This window comes from Microcaecilia unicolor, chromosome 13, assembly GCF_901765095.1.
Source record: "Microcaecilia unicolor chromosome 13, aMicUni1.1, whole genome shotgun sequence".
Taxonomy (NCBI): Eukaryota; Metazoa; Chordata; class Amphibia; order Gymnophiona; family Siphonopidae; genus Microcaecilia; species Microcaecilia unicolor.
The window spans coordinates 41,788,534-41,812,277 of NC_044043.1; the positions used below are offsets into that span (position 1 = coordinate 41,788,534).

At 43.4% G+C, this 23,744-nt stretch overlaps 1 protein-coding gene across 4 annotated transcripts in view; it reads left to right on the plus strand.

Annotated features, from left to right (window-relative positions):
* Positions 1 to 23,744, plus strand: part of AKAP1 (A-kinase anchoring protein 1) — a 163,383-nt gene that overhangs the window by 79,678 nt on the left and 59,961 nt on the right. For all 4 annotated transcript variants that reach the window (XM_030222232.1, XM_030222231.1, XM_030222234.1 and 1 more), the window contains 2 exons: positions 20,037 to 20,214; positions 22,511 to 22,661. In XM_030222232.1, coding sequence (XP_030078092.1) covers positions 20,037 to 20,214; positions 22,511 to 22,661 — 329 coding nt within the window. The remainder of the gene's footprint in view (positions 1 to 20,036; positions 20,215 to 22,510; positions 22,662 to 23,744) is intronic.

Genomic DNA, 23,744 nt, shown 5'->3' on the forward strand with positions numbered 1-23,744 from the left:
TTGGACAGCTGGCTAATCAGAACCTCCTCTTCCCAAGCCTGTATAGAGGCTCCTTGTACAATGGTTTGCCTTCTGTTTTGTTTTTATCTTTTCTGGTTTGGATGTTCAGTTTCGGGGGGGGGGGGGGAGGGCTGGCGCCAGCACACCAACTTGGAGCATCTAGGTGTTCTTTTTGATTCCCTGTGAGCTTCAGTGTTTCTCACAGAGGGACGGCGCTTTAACTTAGCGCAGTGGATTCTTCTCTTCTGCTTCGTTCCCAGCTTACAGCCTGGGATTTTTGTGCAGCTCCTTGGTTCTGTGACAGCGGCCCTGGAAGTGGTACCCTACCCTCTGATGCGGCCAATTTATAGGGCCCTGTTCAGCTCCTGGTCTCCGATTACAGAGGGTTACAGCCTCTGGCTTCTTTGCCTCTGGCGGTTGGACAGACCTGAGGTGGTTACGGCTTCACCAGTCGTTGACCCTAAGGAGGCCCTCCCCGCTCCTGCCTTGGGAAGTGGGGTCTACGCTTGCCAGTTTCTTTGGCTGGAGGGCCCTTTGCGGGGGTCCCATGGTACAGCTTGTGGTTTCCAGTAGCGCATTGTTCCTCTATCCTTTGGAGCTGTGAGTGGTGCGCTAAGCTCTAGAGGCTTTTGCCCTGCTGTTGGGAATGCGTTGGTTTGGGCCTTTTCGGACATTGCTATGACACTGGCCTCTTCTAGCTAGGGGGGGACTCCTAGCAGTCTGCTGGCTCCGGAGCCCAGCTGGTTAATGGCCGGGACAGAGAGACACCTGTTGTGCCTTTCGGCTGTTTTGAGGGGTCCCTCATGGGGACCGACCTTAGCAGGCACGCTCGGACTTCCAGCGATTGGGAGCTGTCGATTGAGCCGTTACAGCTGCTGATGTGTCGATGGGGCTTAGTTCTCTTGGCCTATTCCTATATCACGGTTCCTTGGTTCTTCAACCGTCGCAGAGAAGAGGACTCTGGGTCTGGACACCCTGCTGCATTTGTGTCTGAGCGAGGGACTCCTGTAGGACTTCCCCCATGTTGGTCAGGCCGGGAGTGGGGGAGAGTGGCAGACCTTAGGGATACAGTGCTCCTGTTCTCCAGCCTGGACACGGCTCCAGTGCTATGCAGATCTCGTAAAGCTCCTAGTTGGGGAGCTACTGCAATTCCTTCAGGTTCGAGGTTCTTCTGTTAGGGGCTGGTGGTCATGGAGGATTCTTCTCCCTTTGGTCTTACGACCTGGCCCTTGAGAGTGCTCGGCTAAGGAAGAAGGATTATTGGATTCAGTCCTGGCTTTTCTGCTGAAGGCTAGGAAGCGCACTTCTTCCTTGGCGCCTGCCAGTACTTTGCTTCCTCCCTGGGCCATTTCCTGGCATTTTTGCGGGAGGGAGTATCGAGGGCTAGCGCTGGGTTCCTTGTGCGTTCCAGTGGCAGCCCTGGCTTGCTTTCAGGGTCATTGGCAGACCTCTTCTTTAACGGCGCTTCTGGTAGTGATTCATTTTCAGAGAGGTGTGGGTCGGTTACGCTGCCCTTTGCGTGTCTCTTCCGAATGGGATTTTATGCTGGTCCTTCGGGTCCTGCAGCACTCTCCATTTGTGCCCCGTCGCTAGATGTTACCTCTCTCGGTTTTGCAAATATCCCAGGGGGTACAGTCACCACAGATTGAGGGTTCTTCCCTCGCTTTGTGTCTCGGCCCGCTTCCGATATAACAGGGTCGCTCACTCTAGAGCAGTGATGAGCAACCTTTTGAGCTTGGTGTGTCAAAATTCGCCAAAAAACCGAGCATAACTCGGGTGGTGTGTCACTTCGAGAAAAAAAACCATAATTTCGCGATATTTATAGTTTAAATAACAAAAATGTATAATTGTAATATATAACTGTATTTAATAAATCAAAAACTAATTATTTAACTTACCTGCTTAGTGACTTCTTTGTTCATCTGTCAGTTGGTTTCTTTTGTTGGTCTTGATATTATTTAACTTGTGTGGGGTGCCGTGAACTAAGATAAGTGAGGGGGAGGGGGAATTCTTTAACCTGCCTATTAGTGACTTTTTTGTTGCCGAATTTCATTGGCTAAATCTTCAATTGAAGGTTGGTATTTTGTAGACTTCAAGCCCAAGCAAGTGCTACTAACTTCATCTGTCAATCTGTTTCTTTTGTTGGTTTTGATATTATTTAACGCTGAGAATAAGGTTTCACAAAAGTACGTAGAGGGAAAAATTGTGAGTAAAGCCATTGCTATATTTTTCAGGGTGCTAAAAGTGTCTGGTAATCGGTTCCAGGCACACCAATTTTCCTGTTCATAGTGGCACTCCTCTTGATTCTCCAAGCGGCACCTTTCCAGATTCTCAAACTTTGACCTCAAGTCAACAAACACCTGAGCCCAGATGCTGTCTTGAAATTCTACAAGTTGCATCTCCAAATCATCAATTTGCATCCATTGGAAACCATTTAATTCCAAACTACTGTAGACTACTACATCAGGATACTTAATTATTTTCATGGTGTGTTCTAGGCTTCTAAATTGATTAAATCTATCACTGAACTGGTCAAGTAACGAGTCTAAAACATGCTGGTACTTTATATGCAAGGGTTCCATTTCATTTTGTATAGCTGCACTGGCCTTCTCAAAATACTTTGTTACTCGACGAAAATACTTATAAGTTTTAGTTTCTACATCTCGCTTGAAAATTTTAAGTTTACTTTCAAAAGCTTTTATGTATCCAAACATAATGTCAATACTTTTGCCAAAACCTTGTAACTTTAAGTTCAGTTCATTAATATGAACAGAGAGATCTGTAAAAAAACATCAGGGTGTTGACCCCCACTTATCATCATTGAGCTGTGGAAAGTTTCCCAGATCCTTATCCTCAAGAAATACCTTAATTTCTTCAAAACACTCCACAAAGCGCTCTAGAACTTTGCCTCTTGCCTCGGCTCAGCCATCTTACATTATTGTACATCAGCAGTCCACTGTAGGTGGAATCAACCTCCAGTAAAAGTGCAGAAAATTCTCGCTTGTGAAGGGGGCGAGCAGCTATTAAATTAACTATTTTTGTAACAACTGACATTAAGTCATTTAAGTCTGTGAATCCTGCCTTGGCACATAAAGCCTCCTGATGGATAATACAATGAAAAGGCACAATCGGATGTCCAATAGCTTCCATAAACAATTTGACAAATCTGACTTTTTCCCCCACCATGTTTGGTGCCCCATCTGTCGTCACTGACACAACTTTAGAGAGAGCAATGCTTAGGTCATGGAATGTTTGTATAACAACCTTACATATTTCGCTTCCTGATGTACTTGTTGGCACAGATACTAACTTTATCAACTCTTCTCTCATTGTGAGACCATCAGAATATCGACCAATAATGGCCAACTGAGCATGTGATGTGACATCAGTAGTTTCATCAAGAGAGATTGAAAAATATTTACAATTACTTATGTCTCTCTTTAATTGATGTTGTACGTTTGTGTTCAGTCTCATTATTTGGTCTTTTATGATACTTCTACTGAGTGGTAACTCAGATTTTCTCTTAATAATTGCATCTTTATTCTGCATATCGTGAAATAGAACTGGTGCACATCTTAGGAGAGTTTCTTTAATAAATTCTCCCTCACTGAGTGCTTTTCCATGCTGAGCTATGGAGTGAGCAATGCTCAAACTTGCAGTTGTTAAATTTGTAGAACCTTTTACAATTTTAAGGATGGAATTAGATTAGCTCTTATAAAAGTGCAGCTGCCTGGAAATGTATTCCTTCCTTTCATCCTCATTTTTTTTCAAGAGCTGGGAATGATTAGTTTCAAAATGTGTATTTATATTCCACGTTCTGCTTACTACCGTTTCAGTACATAGAACGCAATATGATCTGCCATTTTTTTTCTATAATGCCATACATCTCGGTCCATGTCTCTTGAAAGGGTCGGCTACTGCTACTACCACTTCCTTTACTTAACCTTGGTTTTTTATTTTTTTGGGTTCTTCATCAGGGGGGCAGTGACAGAAGATAGAATTATAGATAGCCTGTTAGCCCTGCAGGCAATTAGGGGTTAACTAGCCTAACTGACCACCTTATGTAAATTAAGATGACTGCTGCTATTTCTAATGGCGGGAAACGGCACCCATAGCACATGCCCTCGCCTCTCCCAGCCTCCCCCTCACCTATCTCGGTAATGATGGTCAATTAGAAATCTACAACACCCCAGAACAGTAGATTGGATGATGGTTGCTGGTAATGGCGATCACAGGGCCCCCAGAGATACGTCCCCCACGGCATTCCACTGCTCTCTGCTCCGCCAGCCGTGCAGGAGCCAGGGCAGAGGGAGCAGAAGTGAGGGAACAAGCGGAGGACTCGGAGGGAGCCAATAGGAGCGCACACGGCACCCCCCCCCCCCAGCAGGTAAACATGCACTGGGGGGGAGGGAGGTCACGCTATACCCGGGTGTCAGCAAGCCTGGGAACGTCACTGCTTCTCTGTATGCAGCCGCGTGTCATCGAAAATGGCTACGCGTGTCAGTGCTGACATGCCTGTCATAGGTTCGCCATCAAGGCTCTAGGGGGTTCCAACTGCCCTCCTAGCTCCCTCTCATCATTTCTTCGAGCTTCACTCGAGCCTGGGCCCAAACCACTTCCTGATGGTGGCCCCGTCGATCCTGAAGAGAGAGAGCTAGTCCTCTGCGGTTGCAGGGGCAGAGCTCTTGCATCGGGGCTCAGCATGATGTAAAACCCAGGAGACGCCGATAGTTCCTCCAGCAAGCCAGCGTTCCCTATGGGACCGCTCCTGATCTCCAATCCCTGTCCCGGAGTCCTCACAAAACGGTCCATCAGGCTGGTAGGTAATGCGGCTGGCAGTGGGGAAGCTCGGGCTGCTGCCCTGCCTCATCTTTTCGGCATTAGGTATAGCAGAAAAGAGGGCTGCAGTGTTCCTAGATGTGTGCGGCCATCTTGGAATCAGCTGTTAGCATTCTAATATAAGAAGGAGTTGAACAAGTTCCTGGAGGAAAAGTCAGTACTGTAAATCATTAAGGTAAATCTGGGGAAAGCACTGCTTATCCCTTAGGGGTAGACAGCATGTAATCTAGTTTTCAGATCCTGCCAGGAACTTGTGACCTGGATTAGCCACTGATGTGAACAGGGTACTTGACTTGTTGAATCTTAAGTCTGAGCAATATGGCAGTTCTTATGACCCTTGGGTGCATGGCCAAGGACTGTAATGACTGGACTAAAGTTAGGGGAGGTAATATAAAATAAGGGGAAAATATCACTAGGTAGTGGTGAATGAAATCATGATACCCAAATCTCTGCCCTGGTTGTAGTTGAGCTGGAATCTTAAAGGTGTAGAAAGAAACTGTCATGAAACAAAGTAACATATTTCAGTTTAACCTTTAAACAAGAAAAAAAAAACCTGTCTCCCATAGCAAAAAAATACAAAGTGGAAGACCAGTATAAACTTCACATTACCAAAGGTATCTTTAAAAAGATGCTTTTCATACTAAAGGGACATTCAGTGCTACTGACAGATTACATATGTTAGACATGTATATTCTCCATGGACAAGCGGGATATGCAGCTACACACATGGGTGATGTCATCCTTGGCCACACACTTTGGATATCTGCTCTCCTAAAGAGCAGGATAGCCTCAGCAGGGCTTTCTAAACCTCCATGGCGGCGGTTGTGCTCATAAATGTGTCCATGTTCAAGTGTGAAGCGCTGCATACGTCCGATAGCGCTATAGAAATGATTAGTAGTAGTAGTAAATGTGCTTCTCTCACTTTATTTGCATTTATACCCCGCTCTTTCCCGCTCGGTAGCAGGCTCAGTGCGGTTTACATAGTATAGAATTATAGTATCACAGAAAAATCACAGCTGTAGCAATAGTAGAGGTATGATGTGGTTGTTAAGCTTAGGCATTTCAGTGCTGTCCTGGTACACTGCAGTCACAAAACCATAGGAAATGGCTACTAAAACTGCCAAAATAAGATCTTCCCCAACAAACTATGAATAGGCGCTTGTGAAATTTGGCAAAAAAAAAAAGGGGGGGGGGGGGGGTTGTACAAGACTTCTTCCTTCCTCCTCAAGGACAGTGTTCAAGTACTAGCAGGAATGAACTCCACTATGGGAAAGACTACAGATCCTCTGGGAACTCAAGCTGTACCATGATTATTGTCCTCCAGCTGCAATTTAAAATTCACCACGGGGTCTCTGTGTGCTGAAAATGACTGTGATAGCCTAAACCTCAGCTTAGTATCTACTCCATCCACTTCCCACAGCCCTTCTGTTAATACAAAAAAATCAGCAGGTCCTAGCTTTTGATAGGGAATTTCATAATTAGAAGTGCAGTATATCAATGGAGCTAAACTTCCATCAGGATGGAACACATATGCAGGGCCGGTCTTACGCAGGGAGGGCAGAGGAGAATCGCTGGACATGAATGGAAGGGCAGGGGAGAGAGGAGAAATCGCTGGACATGAATGGTTAGGGGAGGGCAGAGGAGACTTGTTGGACTTGGAGGAGAGGGTAGGGGAGAGAGGAGAATCACTAGACATGGAGGGGAGGATAGGTACAAAGGAGAATTGCTGGACTGGGGAGGGCAGAGGAGAATCGCTGGACATGGATGGGAGGAGAGGGCAGGGGAGAGAGAAGAGTTGCTGGATATGAATGGATGGAAGAGAGGGCAGGAGAAATGCTGGACATGGATGGAGAAGAGGGAAGACAGGAAGGAGATGCACATGGATGGAGGGGAGAGAGGAGAAATGGCGGACATGGATGGAGTGGAGGGCAGGGAAGAGGAGAAATGTTGGAGGGAAGGAAAGATAGGAGATGCACAAGGATGGAGGGGAAGGGAGAGAGGAGAAATGCTGGGCATGGATGGAGGGGAGGGAAGACAGATGAAGTATAGATGCACATGGATGGAGGGAATGGGGGAGAAATGCAGGACATGAGGGGAGGGAAGACGGAGATGAACATGGATTTAGGGGAGAGAGTTGAAATTTTGGACACGAAGGAGAGGGAAGACCCAGGAAGGAGATGCACATGGATGGAGAGGAGAGAGTTGAAATACTGGGCATGGATGGAGGAGAGGGAAGAGAGGAAGTGAGATGAAAATGGGTGGAGGGGAGAGAGGAGAAATGCTTGACATGGAGGGGGGGGAGAAGACAGAGGAGGAGATGCATATGGATTTAAGGGAGAGGAGAAATTCTGGACACGGATGGAGGGGAGAGAGTTGAAATGCTGGGCATAGATAGAGGGAAGGGAAGAGAGGAAGTGGAGAAACATGGATAGAGGGGAGGAGAGAGAGGATAAATGCTAGACATGGATGGAAGGGGGAGAGGAAAAATGCTGGACATGGATGGAGGAGAGGGAAGAGAGAGGAGGGAGATGCCTTGAAGACAGAGGAGGAAATAGCAATCCTTCCTCCTGCCAGCACTGCATCTAAAATGGTAGTGCCCTACCCAATTCATTGCAGGATGTACTGGGCAGGGCAAGGTGCTGCCGTTTTGGAGATGGTGCTGGAAGGAGGAAGAAGTGCTTTAAAGGTACGGGGGTTAGGGGGATGCTAAACTTGTAGCTCCGTCGGGAGGGGGGGGGTTGTTAGGGGCTTCTATCTGGGGTTGGGGGAGCTGGAGGTGTCCAGGGTGGGATGGTGGGGTTGCAAGCATGCGCATGCATGCTGGACAGGGCTCCCCAATGCTCTGCAAACCTAACACCAGCTTTGAGCTGGTGTAGGGTTTGCAGTGGCAGCAGCGCCCTTCTTTGACATGCTGCCTGCTGAGCATTGGGGAGAAATAGGCAATGCCCTGTTTAGCATGCATTTGCATGCCACTTGCGATCAGAGCTGACAAGCTCGTTTCACACACTCGCCGGCTCTGATCATGGGGCTGGAGCAAACGTGTGCGCTAGGACGGTGCTATTAAACTCTAGTGCCCGCCTTTGCTTCTGATCACCAGGGCATCTGTGAGGCTAGAACAGGGGTGGGCAACCTCGGTCATCAAGGGCCACAACTCAGTCATGTTTCAGAATTTTCCCAATAAGTGTGCATGAGATCCATTTGCATACAATGAAGAGTAGTGCATTCAAACAGATCTCGTTCATATACATTGAGGAAATCCTGAAAATCTGACTGGGTTGCAGCTCTTAAGGACTGAGGTTGCACACTCTAGTCTAAAAGAAGCAGTGTTTCAGGGAAGTGATGTTCTTTTGGCCTTGAAGCAGCTACTGTGCTGATTCTCAAAAGATACAGATTGATGCTAGAACACTTTGCAGGGTGTGTTTCTGGGAAGCATTCCTTTGCTGCATCTTTGGAGAGCAACCCTGGTGGAATAATGAAGAAATTGGTGGCTGAGGCAATCTTTCCTGCAGGGATGCTTCTGAGGCACTGTAATATTTACCTGATGCTAGGGTCCACCTTGGGGGTCAGCACTCAATAAAATATCTAGGTGTCGTCATAGACAAATCTGAAATCTTCTGCCTAGTGTGCGGTGGCTGCCAAAATATCAAACAGGATGCTAGGAATTAGTAGGAAAGGGATGGTAAGACCAAGAATACTATAATGCTTCTATTGCTTCATGGTGCGACCTCAGCTTGAGTATTGGGTTGAGCTCTGGTTGCTGTATCTCAAAAAAGATATAGTGGAATTAGAAAATGTTCAAAGAACAGCAACCAAAATGATAGCCGGGATAGGACTCTGTCATATGAGGAAAGGCTAAAGCGGTTAGGGCTCTTCAGCTTGGAAAAGAGGTGACTGAGGGGAGATATGATTGAGGTCTACAAAATCCTGAGTGGTGTAGAATGCGTAGAAGTGAATCAATTTTTTTTTACTCTTTCAAAAAGTATAAAGACTAGAGGACACTCAATGAAGTTACATGGAAATACTTTTAAAACAAATAAGAGGAAATATTTTTTTTCACTCAACAAATAGTTATGCTAACTGCTGTTACCACATCCTCTAGCAACAAGTTCCAAAGCCTATCTGGGTTTAAAAAAGTTTTGGACAAGATCCTGGAGGAAAAGTTCATAGTCTGCTATTGACAGACATGAGAAGCCACTGCTTGCCCTGGGATTGGAAGTATGGAATGTTGCTACTATTAGGGCTAGATGGTCCATTAGTCTGACCCAGTATAGCTATTCTTATTTTCTCCTATGGGGGTTTCACCCTCAACAGGTCGTCTTCACTTTGACCGTAGAAAGGGGTCCCAGGGTCCAAAGACCACTGAAACTTCTAGAGGCCCACAGTGGAGTCTTGGGAGGGTCATTCCTCAATGAAGCAAATAGGTCTGCTTTCTACATTTCCTGAGTAATCCTGAATTACCCCCATCAGTGGGTTCTTGATGTTGGGAATGATACAAATTGGAGTCTTCCCACCATCTTGCAGAGGCCTTTTTTTTGTTTCCATGCCAGGTTCTAGAAAAAAAGATGGTGGTGTTAACTATATTACAAAGGTTATTGGCTCTTGGGACAGTGACCTGTGTTTCATTACAAGAAAGAGGGGAAGACTGATACTCAGTTTTTGTGATGCCAAAGAAGGTACTTTTCACCCAATTCTGAATTTGGAGGACGTAGACAGATCTCTGTGGATCTATTATTTCAGAATAGACACTTGTTAGTGTGAGAAGAGACATATCAAACTGCAGTTGATCTCAAGGAAGTGTATTTGCATATATTATATGGGAATTATACCAAAAGTATTTGAGGGGGGGGGGTGGTTGTCCTGGATTGGCACTACCAATTTCAAGCTCTTCCTTTCACTCTAAAGCTCTGCAGACATTTTTTTTTGAAATTTGTGATGATAGTGGCAGCATCTATGTACAGGAAGGGTCTCTTGGTTCATCTCTTGAGGATTTGCTGATCATACCAAAGCCAAAACAAGAAATTCACCAAGAGGCATATTTTCAAAGCACTTTGGGAGGCTAAGTTCCATAGGTTTCTATGGAACTTTGGGAGGCTAAGTGCTTTGAAAATGAGCCTCCAAGTGACCACCCAAGTGGTACAGTTTCTGGAGGCACTAGGATGAGTGGTTCACCTTGCCAAAAGCAGGTTGCAACCTACCCGTTCTATAGATCAGTGGTTCCCAAACCCGATCCTGGAGGCACCCCAGCCAGTCAGGTTTTTGGGATATCTGCAATGAATATTCATGAGAGATTTGCATGCAGTAGAAGCAGTGCATGCAGATATTTCTAATAAATATTTATTGTGGATATACCAAAACCTGACTGGCTGGGGTGCCTTCAGGGCCAGGTTTGGGCACTACTGCTATAGAGTATTTAGGGGCTCCATTCATTACTTACCTAGGGAGAGTGTGTTTACCTGAACAGAGAATTTAAAAGTTACAGGTTGTTTGGTTCCTTATGAGGCAGGAAGCACCTTGGACATAGGATTATATGCTACAGCAGGGTTCCATGACTTCGACTGTGGACTTGTTTCCATGAGCTCATATACAGCCTGTGCAGATCTCTCTCTGAGTTGGTAGTCCCCTCAGAATCAGTCTCACAAGCTTGCCTGTACTGGTTGACAGCAGTCAGACTCCATGCAATGGTGGTTAATACCCACAATTTGCCAAGAGGAATGCCTCTAGAATCGCCAAGTTGGGTGGTTATCGCAACTGATGCAATTCCTCTCAGTTGGGAAGCTCATTGTCTGTCTGCAACAGGTTGTTCATGGTCACTGGATAAAGGTTGTGACAACTTGGTGTATTGGAAACGAGCTATCGGGAGAGAGCTGCTTTTCAGCCCTTATTCCAGGGGAAGGTTGTTTGTATATTCTCCAAGGATGCTACAGCCACAGCTGTAGCCTGTCAATAAACAAGGAGGCACAAGAAGTCAGTTTGGCCTCGAAAATGAGCCAAACAGCATCTTCTGGCATTGTCTTCAGCTCACATAGCAGGGACCAAAAATATGCAGGCAGATTTTTTTTTTTTTTTTAATGAGCAGGCACACGTTGGACCCAGGGGATTAGGCATTGACAAACTTACTCTTGCCATGATTGTTCACTGGTGGAGACTCTGGTAGTAGGCTTGATGTCAACCAGTTACAATGCCAGTGTGTGTCAGTTCATCAATCAGAGGAAAGAATCTGGATTGGCAGATTGGCCTCAAGTAGCCTTGCTGTGTGGATTTTTCAACTAAATTTGATACAACCTTTGGGGTTAAATATGGAAATCAAGTGCTGAAAAATAAATGCTGAAAATAAAAAATAAATAGAATGGGATGACATTAGTTTAACCATGAAAACTGTGTTGTGATTTGAAAAGGGATCATGTGATTATAGAAATTAGATAAATAGGAGATGCAGTCAGTGGAAGCTACCGGGTCGAAGGGACAGGTTTGGTTAAATAAAGGTAGGATGTTAGAAAATTTACTCTATAGAGGGATGAGTGTATATATGAGAATTTTATTTTATAGGGGACAGTCCTTGAAACAGCTTGAGGGCAAAACATGAGTCATGTTGGAAGACGTCCCTGACCGACTTGATTTAAAAATTCAGATTAGTACAGTGCACTCCATTTAAGCGCATGCTCTGTTTAACTGCATGCCGTACTTCAGTCCTGTTTTTGGCGCCATCAATTTCTATGGGGGCAAACTTCGGTTTAGCACACCACTGATAAGTGCAATATTTGCTTACATGCATGGTTTAATACTGCTCCTCTGCAGGAAAGACTCAACATAAGCACACGAATGGAATATGGAAGCCGATTGGCGCGTGACAAAGGGGCAGTAAATTTGAAATCCCGTTGGTTTAACTGCCACAGGGCAGAATAAGCGAAAGAATGTTGTTAGATTGTACACTGGATTCGTCGTCGCGCAACTGTAAGACTTTAACACTGGCTGAACGAATAGAAGTTCTTAAAAAATTAGAAAAGTAGTCAAGCATCTATTGCTAAAGAATATGGTGTCCAAACCCAGTCAAATTTCACGTATCTTGAAACAGAAAGATCAGCTTCTGGTAAGACTGGCAAAACAATACAAATCCACATAGGAAATGAAAACGGGCAGGAAAAGCGGAGGATGTAGAAGATGCTCTTCTTTGGTGGGTTTCTCAAGTCAAGAGCAGATAGTTTCCTGTCAGTGGTCCACTGCTTATGGAGAAAGCTAATCAGCTAGCTGAAAGTCTTGGACTACGGAATTCAAAGCCACTGTTGGATGGTTGGAAAGGTGGAAGGAGAGAAACAGCATGGTGAAAAACAAGACGCTTATGACTTTGGTGCTGAAAATTGGGTTGTTTTCAGTTTCTTCCTACCATCTTGAACGAGTATGCACCTCGTGACATTTTCATGCTGACGAAAACTGTCTGTACTGGCGAGCGATTCCTGATGGAACACTTGCATTCAAACAAGCCGAAACTATAGGAAGTAAAATGTCGAAGGACCGATTGACGATCCTCCTTTGCTGCAATATGGATGGGAGTGAGAAGTTGGAACCGCTCTGGAAAGAGCAAACAGCCCCATTGCTTCAAGAATGTTAACTTCCTGTGTCATACGAGGCTAACGCAAATTCATGGATGACTGGGGAAATTTGGAAACAGTGGCTAAAGAAGTTAGACACTAGAATGCGGGCACAAAAGCATCAGATTTTGTTGCTTTGTGATAATTGTACTGCACACAGTGATGATGTCAGGCTGTATAACATCAAGGTGGTCTTCCTGCCACCAAACACTACCTCTCTGATCCAACCTATGGATCAGGGCATAATAGCCAATTTCAAACAACATTATCGAGCTCTTGTGCTACGTCGTCTGATGAGCGTTATGGATGACCAGACTGGCAAGGATAAACGTGCTGTTGAACTGGCTCGTAATCTATCACTGTTGGATTCCCTACATATGCAGAAAGAAGCCTGGAATCATGTTACACAGGCAACCATTGTGAACTGCTATAAGCGGGCAAGCTTTGTTAGGGATGTGGAGAGGGACGAAACAGATGCAGCTGTTGCAAACGTGTCAGGTGAACAGGCTATTGAGATCCCAGGCGGTGTTACTGAAGAGGAGTTTCATCACTACGTAGCTGTTGATTGCGATCTGCAAACAGCTGACGACAGCACTGATGTCGAGATATGTGCCTACATGCAGGCAACCGCTGATGAAACAGATGATGAGATGGGCAGCGAGGCACATGCTGACGAAATTCAACAACCTCCTGTCACTTTTGCAAGAGCGCTGGAGTCTCAACACCGTGTGGGCCTGCCTGGAGGCCACTGGATGTCAGTGCTATGACAGTTTTACCGTCCTGGCAAACGTATATGGAGCTCAGATACAAGAGTGTACAGAGGACTATGACTGATTACTTCAAGTAAGCCTAACGTCAGTTAACGGAGACTGTATAACGTCAGTTAACGGAGACTGTATACTGTACGTATAATAAACAGTACCTGTATATATGTTTTTATCAGATGTCAAGCTTTGTTTCACAACGGTTAAGTGCACGCTCCGGTTAACTGCATGTATTTCTTTGGTCCCATACCTTTGCATTTAAACAGATTGCACTGCATTATATTTATTTATTTGTTACATTTGTATCCCACATTTTCCCACCTATTTGTAGGCTCAATGTGGCTTACATAATACCGGACAGGCGTTAGCAGACTCCAGTGTTAACAAATACAAGGTGATGTGGTGTTAAGATAAAGTTCATGTGGCACAGCCACATTAGGGAATCGAACAGTGGAAGGGTTGTGTTATGTCCTTTACGTACTTTGGTTATGTTATGTTGCCGAGATCAGGTATCAAAAGTTTTGGGACCGATGATGACGGTGTATGAATTATACAGTTTGGGCTATTGAGTGGTACTGCTGAGGTCCTTATAAGTTTAATATATATATATATATATATATTCATTAAGAATTATTGTTCTAGGTGATTGAAAAATCTGGTGGAGTTTTAATTGCACCTGCATCTTTAATTGTGTTGAGAGAGGCAGAAGCACTTGATGTTTAGAATACTAGCATGTAATGCATGTGTAAAGATGAGCACCTAGGTTATAGAATTGCTCTTTATACATTTAGATAAGCGGTTTATTTTAGGCAGCCTGAAATGCATTCCTAAAGTAAACAGCTTGGCTATTTATATAGTGACAGAACATCATTGCTTTGTAACTACTGGCAGTCAGCATTCTATCCCCCTTGTTTACTAAGCAGTGCAGCAATGCCGACACTGCCCATTCAGAGTGAATGGGCTGTATCGGCATTAGCACACAGGCAGCTTAGTAAACAGGGAAGGTATATGTACATTCAGCATGGCGAGCATTTAAAAAAACAAAAATGCTGACTGCTGGGTCTCAATATTGATCTGAATTTGTGTTTGTGCAGAAAACACTTCCTTTCATGGGTTCTCCACTTTTTACTGTAGAACTCCAGAGTCTAGTTGCTTGACTTTGGGAGTTTGCGAAGTAACTCTAAAAATTCTGTTCTAGATTTATTATATGTAGTGGAAATCTGGAGAATTATCCTGTTTGGGGGGAATTGACATTTTACTGTCATTTTAAATGGGTTGGAGAATAACTACATTCAGGTAGAGTGTTTAAATATTAAGAAACCTTTGACTGTTATGTAATATAAAGTGTAAAATTAGGTATGCATTCAAAAATGGATGTCCAAGAATTGATTTTCAGGAGTGAAATGAAGTACCAATGTTAGCTACTTATGGATGATATTCCCATCACCCACATATTGTCTGTGTTCCTTCAAGACCCTGTTGGACCTATCTCCCCAGTTTAACTTAGTGAACTAACTGTACATAAGAATAGCCATCCTGGGTCAAACCAATGGTCCATCTAGCCCAGTATCCTGTTTTCCAAACAGTGGCCAAGCCATGTCACAAGTACCTGGTAGAAACCCAAATCGTGGCAACACTTCATACTACAAATTCCAGTGCAAACAGTTGCTTCCCATGTCTGCTTCAATAGCAGACTATGGACTTTTCCTCCAGGAATTTGTCCAAACCTTTTTTTAAACCCAGATACACAAACTGCTGTTACCACATCCTCCAGCAAAGAGTTCCAGATCTTAACTATTCGTTGAGTGAAAAAAATATTTCCTCCTATTTGTTTTAGAAGTAATTTCCATGTAAATTCCTTGAGTATCCCCTAGTCTTTGTACTTGGAACAAGTAAAAAATCGGTTTACTTGTACTTGTTCTACACCACTCAGGATTTTGTAGATCTCAATCATATCCCCTCATCCGTCTCTTTTCTACGCTAAAGAGCCCTAATCTCTTTAGCCTTTCCTCATACAAGAGAGTTCCATCTCCTTTATCATTTTGGTCACTCTTTCAACCTTTTCTAATTCCGCTATATCTTTTTTGAGATACAGCAACCAGAACTGAACGCAATACTCAAGGTGCAGATGCACCATGGAGCGATACAAAGGCATTATAGTGTCTTCGGTCTTATTCACCATCCCTTTCTAATAATTCCTAGCATCCTATTTGCTTTTTTGGCCGCAGTCGCACACTGAGCAGAAGATTTCAGCGTATTATCTACAATGACACCCAGATCTTTTATTGAGCGCTGACCCTCCCCCCTCCCCCCCCCCCCCCCCCCCCCAGGTGGACTCTAGCATCAGGTAACTATGATTCAGATTATTCTTTCCAATGTGCATCACTTTGCATTTGTCCACATTAAATTTCATCTCCCATTTGGACACCCAGTGTTCCAATTTCCTAAGGTCTTCCTGCAATATTTCACAGTCCACACACATGTTTTAACAACCTTGAATAGTTTTGTATCATCTGCAAATTTGATCACCTCACTCGTCGTCCCGATTTTCATATCATTTATAAATATGTTAAATAGTAGCGGTTCCAGTACAGATCCCTGCGGCCACTTCCACTGTTAACCCTCCTTCATTGAGAGAAATGACCATTTAACCCTACCCTGTTTTCTATCCAATAACCAGTTCCTAATCCACACCAGAACTTTGCCTCCTATCCCATGACTCTCAGGAGTCTCTCATGAGGAACTTTTATCAAAAGCTTCCTGAAAATCTAGATACACTACATCAACCGTCTCACCTTTATCCACATGTTTGTTCACACCTTCAAAGAAATGAAGCAAGTTGATGAGGCAAGACTTCCCTTGGCTAATCCTATGCTGACTTTGTCCCATTAAACCGTGTTGCCTACGTGCTCTGTAAATTTTTTTCTGTGTGATAGTTTCCACTATTTTGCCCGGCACCAACGTCAGGCTTACTGATCTATAGTTTCCCGGATCACCCCTAGAACCCTTTTTAAAAATCAGTGTCACATTGGTCACCTTCCAAGCTTCAGGCACTACGGACGATTTTGATGACAGTTTACATATTACTAACAGCAGATCAGCAATTTCATGCTTCAGTTCTTTGAGTATCCTTGGATGTATGCCATCTGGTCCAGGTGATTTACTACTCTTTAATTTGTCAGTTTGGCTCAGTACATCTTCCAGGTTCACTGAGATTTTTCAGTTCCTCTTCATCATCACCCTTAAAAACCTATTCCGGTACAGGCAGATTTCATACATCATCTTCCCTAAGACAGAAGCAAAGAATTCATTCAGTTTCTCCGCTATGGCCTTGTCCTCCCTGAGCGCCCCTTTTGCTCCTTCTTGATCTAACAGTCCCATGGATTCCCTCGCAGGCTTTTTTTGCTTCTAATGTACCTGAAAAAGTAGTTACTGTGAGCCTCTGCGGCAACTTTCTCTTCATATTCTCTTTATAGCCTTCTTTATTAATGCTTGCATCTGACTTGCCATTTGGGTCCTTTTTCCATTCTTTGGAAGGGGACTATCTTTTGGCTATAATAGCCTCTTTTACTTTACTTTTAACCATGCTGGCTGACATTTTCTCTTCTTTCCAACTTTTGTAAATACATGGAATGCATCTGGACTGGGCTTCCAAGATGGTATTTTTTGAATACGTCCGTGCCTGATTTAGTGTCCTAACCATGCTTCTGATCCTTTTAGTTTCTTTTTAACCATTTTCCTCATTTTATTATAGTTGCTCTTTTGAAATTAAATGCAGCTACAGTAGATTTCTTTGCGAGTTCATCCCAGATACTAGCTCAAACTTGATCATCTTATGATCACTGTTTCCCAGGGGATCCAACACCACCACCTCTCACACTGTGCCCTGCATGCCACAAGGACCAGATCCAAAATGGCTCCCCCTCTTGTCTGTTCCTGGACCAGTTGCTCCAAGAAGCAGTTGTTGTTACATCTAGAAATTTTATCTCCCTGGGACTCATTGTGTAATATTTATCCAGTCAATATTGGGGTAATTGACATCACCCATTATTATAGCGTTGCCCAATTGCCAGTTTTCCTAATCTCTGTAAACACTTCTTCAATCCATCTGTTCGTTCTGTCCCAGCGGATGGTAGTACAGCCATACAAGAATACTCCTTCCCTCCACACATGGAATTTCTATCCATAGTGATTCCACACTGCTATCTGTGTCATGTGAAATATTTATTTTATTTGACTCAATTCCCTTTTTAACATATAGCTCAACCCCCCCCCCCCCCCAATGTGATCCTATCATTGTGATATAATTTGTACCCTGTTAACACAGCGTCCCATTGATTGTCCTCTTTCCACCATGTCTCTGATGCCTATTATATTTACCTCATCATTTAATGCTATATATTCTAACGCTCCCATTTTATTTTTTAGGCTTCTAGCATTTGTATACAGTCATTTCAAATTGTGTATTTCCTTTGATCTACAAGCTGCTTAAAAGTTGAATGGGATAATATTCATCCTTTATCCTGCTCTCTCATTAAGCACACCTGGCTTATTTTCAGTATTGTTAAACCTCTCTACAAGGATTCCCTAATGTCTGTTCAATAGTATCTTTCAAGGGTACTCCACACCAAACCATGCGCTCCTGGGCGACTGTCGCTTCCCCGCCCACCATTCTAGTTTAAAAGCTGCTCTGTCTCCTTTTTAAAAGTTAGCGCCAGCAGCCTGGTTCTATCCCGGTTAAGGTGGAGCCCATATAGAGGCTTCTCATTGCATTGTACAAAAAATGGTTAAAAGTTATGATCAGTCAAAATTTTATTGTGTTTACTGTAATCCAATTTGCAAGAATATCTGATTATACTGATATTACATTCTATTTTTTAATAGTTTTAACAGTTTTTTTTTTTTTAAACTTGTAACTGTATTTTTTGAGGAAGGAAAAGACCTCAGCTTCTCGGCTTGTACTTATTAATACAACAAAAAAAGGCGTGCGAACATCTTCATAGGTCTAAAAAACCCTCGTTGATTTTCTGTAAACCAGTATGATTGCTTTTTCTTTTGTGTGCAATTCAAATCTATATTCTCTAATTAAGGCTTTGGGACTTAAAAGGCACTTATCCTGTTCAAACTACTTCTACTAACCTATAAATGTACTCACTCTGCTGCTCCCCAGTATCTCTCCACACTCCTTCCCTACACCCTTTCCTGTGCACTCCGCTCCATGGATAAATCCTTATCTGTTCCCTTCTCCACTACTGCCAACTCCAGACTTCGCGCCTTCTGTCTCGCTGCACCCTACGCCTAGAATAAACTTCTGAGCCCCTATGTCTTGCCCATCCTTGGCCACCTTTAAATCTAGACTGAAAGCCCACCTCTTTAACATTGCTTTTGACTCGTAACCACTCGCCTCCACCTACCCTCCTCTCCTCCTTCCTGTACACATTAATTGATTTGATTTGCTTACTTTTTTTTTTTGTCTATTAGATTGTAAGCTCTTTGAGCAGGGACTGTCTTCTATGTTTGTGCAGCGCTGCGTACGCCTTGTAGCGCTATAGAAATGCTAAATAGTAGTAGTAGTAGTAGCACTTTCTGATTGAAAATAAATTTTCTTTCTCTGTTTCACAATCTGCTTCTTCGGGAGACAAACAGCATTACTTGCCGAGTGTCCTAAATAAAGAAAGAATGGTAAGCGGAGAGCTCCATGAACTTCAGTTCATTTATTCTTTGATATTTTGTCCTTATATTGATTAATATGCAACACCGCATTTACCTGAAAGTGTCTGCGAATCTAGCCCCTAGATGTCAAATTCTTTTAAGATGGCGACTCCCGATTTTTAAAGGGACGCTGACATTGTTCAGCCAATCGCTGATGATTTAAAACTTTACCTTATTTTAAAGGGTCACGCGACAACAATTGTATCAGTTGAGAGAGAGAACAGAAATGGATTTACAGACTGCAAACCCTGATTCCTAAGGGATTAAATAGCAAAATCAAATGGAAAGCGTTTTTGTAAGATGCTTCATCAGCAAAGTGAGGTGGTAGTATATGAAGAAGACAGCTCCTCTTTCAGCTGATACAGTTGTTGTCACTTGCCCCTTTAAAATAAGGTAAAGTTTTAAACCGTCAGCAATTAGCTGAACAATTTCAGCGTCCCCTTAAAATCAGGAGTCACCATCTTAAAAGAATTTGACATCTGGGGCTAGATTCGCAGACACTTTATCAGGTAAATGCGGTGTTGATTATTAATCAATATAGGGACAAAATATTAAAGAATAAATTAACTAAAGTTCATGTAGCTCTCCACGATTGTACTTACCGTTCTTTTTTTATTTAGGACACTTGGCAAGTAATACTGACGGTTTGTCTCCCGAAGAAGCAGATTGTAAAACGGAGGTGCTCTATTGAGCAAACCAACAGAGAGAGAAATTTTATTTTCAAACAGATAAGTGCCTTTTAAGTCCCAAAGCCTTAATTAGAGAATATAGATTTGAATTGCAAACAAAAGAAAAAGCAATCATATTGAATGGTTTACAAGAAATCAGTGAGGAGGGTTTTTTAGATCTGTGAAGATGTTCGCACGGCTTTTTTTGTTGTTTTAATAAGGATAACATGCTGAGCAGCTGAGGTTTTTTCCTTCCTCAAAAAAATAAGTTACAAATTAAATAAAACTTTTAAAAAATTTTAAAAACTGTTAAAACTATTAAAAAATAGAATGTAATATCAGTGTAATCAGATATTCTTGCAAATTGGATTGGAGTTGGATGTTCTTAATAGCAAGATATCAGCCATAAGAGTTTTCAGTTCTATTTTCTGTAGAAAGAAACTTATTCCATTTTCCTTGTTTTGCAGCTTATGCTTCCAGATGGTATCACAGTAGAGGTTATCGTGGTTAATGTAGTAAATGCAGGACATATGTTTGTACAACAGCATACACATCCTACGTTTCATGCTTTGCGCAGTCTGGACCAACAGATGTATTTGTGTTATTCTCAACCTGGAATTCCAACCTTGCCAACGCCAGTAGAAGGCAAGTACCGTTGCCGCTGTAATGTAGGTTGTGGCCTCTCATTGCATAAGGGTTGGAGGGTATACATAAAAAACATTCTTCATCTAAAAATTCTCTAACACCTAGAAAATAAATAGTACTACGCTGAAGGCTGTGACCAGATTATATATCTTGTACATTGCGCTTCCTCTTTATGCTTCTGGATTCAGTCCAGCAGCAATATGAATCAAATTGAAACCAACTTTTTTGGCTCCAAGCAGCCTCAGCAAGTTAGTGTTCATGCTGGTGAATTGCACTGTAACACATCACTGAATTAACTTTCTAAGTGTTCTCTAGTAAATAAAGAAGCCTGATGTCTCTTCTGTGTGTCTATTAGGCTTAATTTCGAAAGAGAAGGACACCCATCTTCCTACACAAATCGGAAGATGGGCGTCCTTCTCACAGGGTCGTCCAAACCAGTATAATCGAAAGCCGATTTTGGACATCCCCCAACTGCTTTCCATCGCAGGGACGTCCAAAGTTCATGGGTGTATGTTGGAGGTGTAGCGAAGGCGGGACTTGGGCGTGCCTAACACATGGACGTCCTCGACCCATAATGGAAAAAAAAAGTGCGTCCCTGACGAGCACTTGGACGACTTTACCTAGTCCTGTTTTTCTTACGAGCAAGGCACAAAAAGGTGCCCGAACTGACCAGATGACCACCGGAGAGAATCGGGGATGACCTCCCCTTACTCCTCCAGTGGTCACTAACCCCCTCCCAACCTCAAAAAAAAATCTTTAAAAATATTTTGTGGCAGCCTCTATGCCAGCCTCAAAAGTCATACTCTGGTCCATCACAGCAGTATGCAGGTCCCTGGAGCAGTTTTAGTGGGTGCGGTACACTTCAGGCAGGTGGACCCAGGTCCATCCCCCCCCCCCCCCCCCAAACCTGTTACACTTGTAGTGGTAAATGTGAGCCCTCCAAAACCCACCACAAACCCACTGTACCCACATCTAGGTGTCCCCCTTCACCCGTAAGGGCTATGGTAGTGGGTTTTGGGGGGCTCAGCACACAAGGTAAGGGAGCTATGTACCTGGGAGCAATTTCTGAAGTCCACTGCAGTGCCCCCTAGGGTGCCAGGTTGCTGTCCTGACATGTGAGGGGGACCAGTGCACTATGAATGCTGGCTCCTCCCATGACCAAAGGGCTTGCATTTGGTTGTTTCTGAGATGGGCATCTTTAGTTTCCATTATTGCCGAAAATCAGAAACGACCAAGTCTAAGGACGACCTAAATTTCAAGATTTGGGTGTCCCAGATCATATTATCGAAATGAAAGATGGACGTCCATCTTGTTTCGATAATACGGGTTTCCCTGCCCCTCCATCGGGACGTTTTGCGAGGACGTCCTCAATTTTAGAGAAAAATTACATAGAGGGGCATAATCAAAAGGGATTATGCCCCTCTCTGTAATTTTTCTCTAAAATTGGCATAATCTTAGAACTGGATGGACAGCTACAAAGAGATTTCTCTGCAGGCCTATGATTAAATTTCATATCATGGAGTATATTTTTAAGCTACTTTCCCAATAAATAGCTTTTTATTTTGGTGGGGGGGGGGGGGGAGAGTGAAGGGCAAAGTTACATCTATTACTACTGTTCTTCCCATTGGTTTTAATGAAAGAAGAGGATACCCTGTATCTGTGTTTCATAGAAGTTTAGTTCAACATTTTGATATACTGCCTTTCAATAAAAACATGGTAGTTTACTGCTGTGAGCTGAAGTAGTGTTCTTGTAGACAAATTTCAAGAACTCTGTGTACGATTTTCAATTGAGGGAAGGGGGAGTGAATAGGGAAGATATTTCATATTTCTACATTTAACCTTTTCCTTATATATTCTTATCTTCCATTCCTGGTAATAGCTTTTGTGTATGTTATGCAATTTTTCTTATTTTTTTGATGTCTCTTCTGGAAATCACATATTAAAAGATTCAGAACATAATGTTCAAAAACTGCCTTTTAAATCACTTTTATTACTCGTATACACAGCACTGAGCTAGATAAAGCATCCAACTTCTAGAATGCTTACTCCAGAGAATTTGTAAAGAAGACGAAAGAGTCTTGTTTAAAGTTATACTTTGAGTAGCAGTGATGATTTTGTTTGGGTTTCTAGAGTTCACAGTTTTATGTTCATTAGGTTGCACTGCTTATAAGAGCAAATAAGGAAAATGGAAGGGGTGTATTAGAATTAACATCTCTAATTTTGCAATAGTGTGCTAGTGACTGTAATATGTACACTTCTCTCCAATGTTTATTTGTGCATGATTCTGCCTTTGTAGTTGGTGTTATTTGTGCTGCTCCTGGTGTGGATGGTGCTTGGTGGAGGGCTCAGGTTGTTGCCTACCACAAAGATGGCAATGAAGTTGAAATCCGATATGTGGACTATGGTGGATATGAAAGGGTCAAAATAGAAATTCTCAGGCAAATCAGGTTTGTACATTTTTTTTCTCTTTCTATGCGACAAGTGGTGATAAAATGCTGTATGTTGTAATGGAAGCATCAGATATGGGGTCATATTTTTAGCAAGAAACTGTTCACTGGGTAATAGATCCTAAAGGAAGAGGAGATGATTTGAGGGTGGGGATGCAGTCCCGTGGTTCATCTTGAGGGGGGGAGGGCGAGATAAAACTACAGGACTTATTATAGTGACTGATTTTTAGACCAGAATAGATGTGCTTCTGGATGCTGCATGCTCTGCCAGCAGTAATGTGAATGTATGAAAGTCCAGCTGTGGTAGAGGAAGTAAATGTTACCACTTTCTGAAGGGAGGAAGTGACATCATCAGCAAAGATGGTCGCATGAGAGCTGAGCTCCCGCTCCCAAGCAATTAGAATAGAGACCAAACCATTATATTTTTCGCTAAAAGACGACCAACTGGCGTGCACTACTTGCTGAGTAGCTGATGGATACTAACCTTATGAGCCAGCGCCCGCCCGACACAGATCTAACGCGCTTCGCCTTCAAATGGAGAGCAGAAGACCGCGAGAGCAAAATGGTGGAGCCAGGACAAGCATCGATGCACTTGAGAACAGCGGAGGCAGGACCAGCTGATCCCACGCTTACACAACATGGGGCAGCAGAGACATCAGTGGGAATCGCTCCGGAGCTGAAAAGCTGGCTTGAAGAAATCAGCGCGAACTTACAATCTTTAAGATCAGAGGTGGCGAAGCTGGGATCCGACCTGCGAGGCGAGATCCGCGAGCTGGGGGCCCGGCTGGAGGAGATGGAAAATCAGCTGGAGAGCCACAGCGAAGCCTTGGGGTCGGTAGACCTGCAGCTAGTGGAGATACGGGCAGAACAGCTGCAGTGGGACAAAATGAAAGACCTAGAAAATCGAGGCCGCCGGAATAGTCTTAGATTTCGGGGCCTCCCAGAGACCCCCACATATGCGAACTGTGAAGAAGTGATACAAAAAGTAGTGGAGGAGCTGTTGAGTAAAGAGAGTAATCCCATTACAGCAGAAAACGTCTCACTCAAGAGAGCGCACAGTGCGCTGGGATCCACGCGAAACAA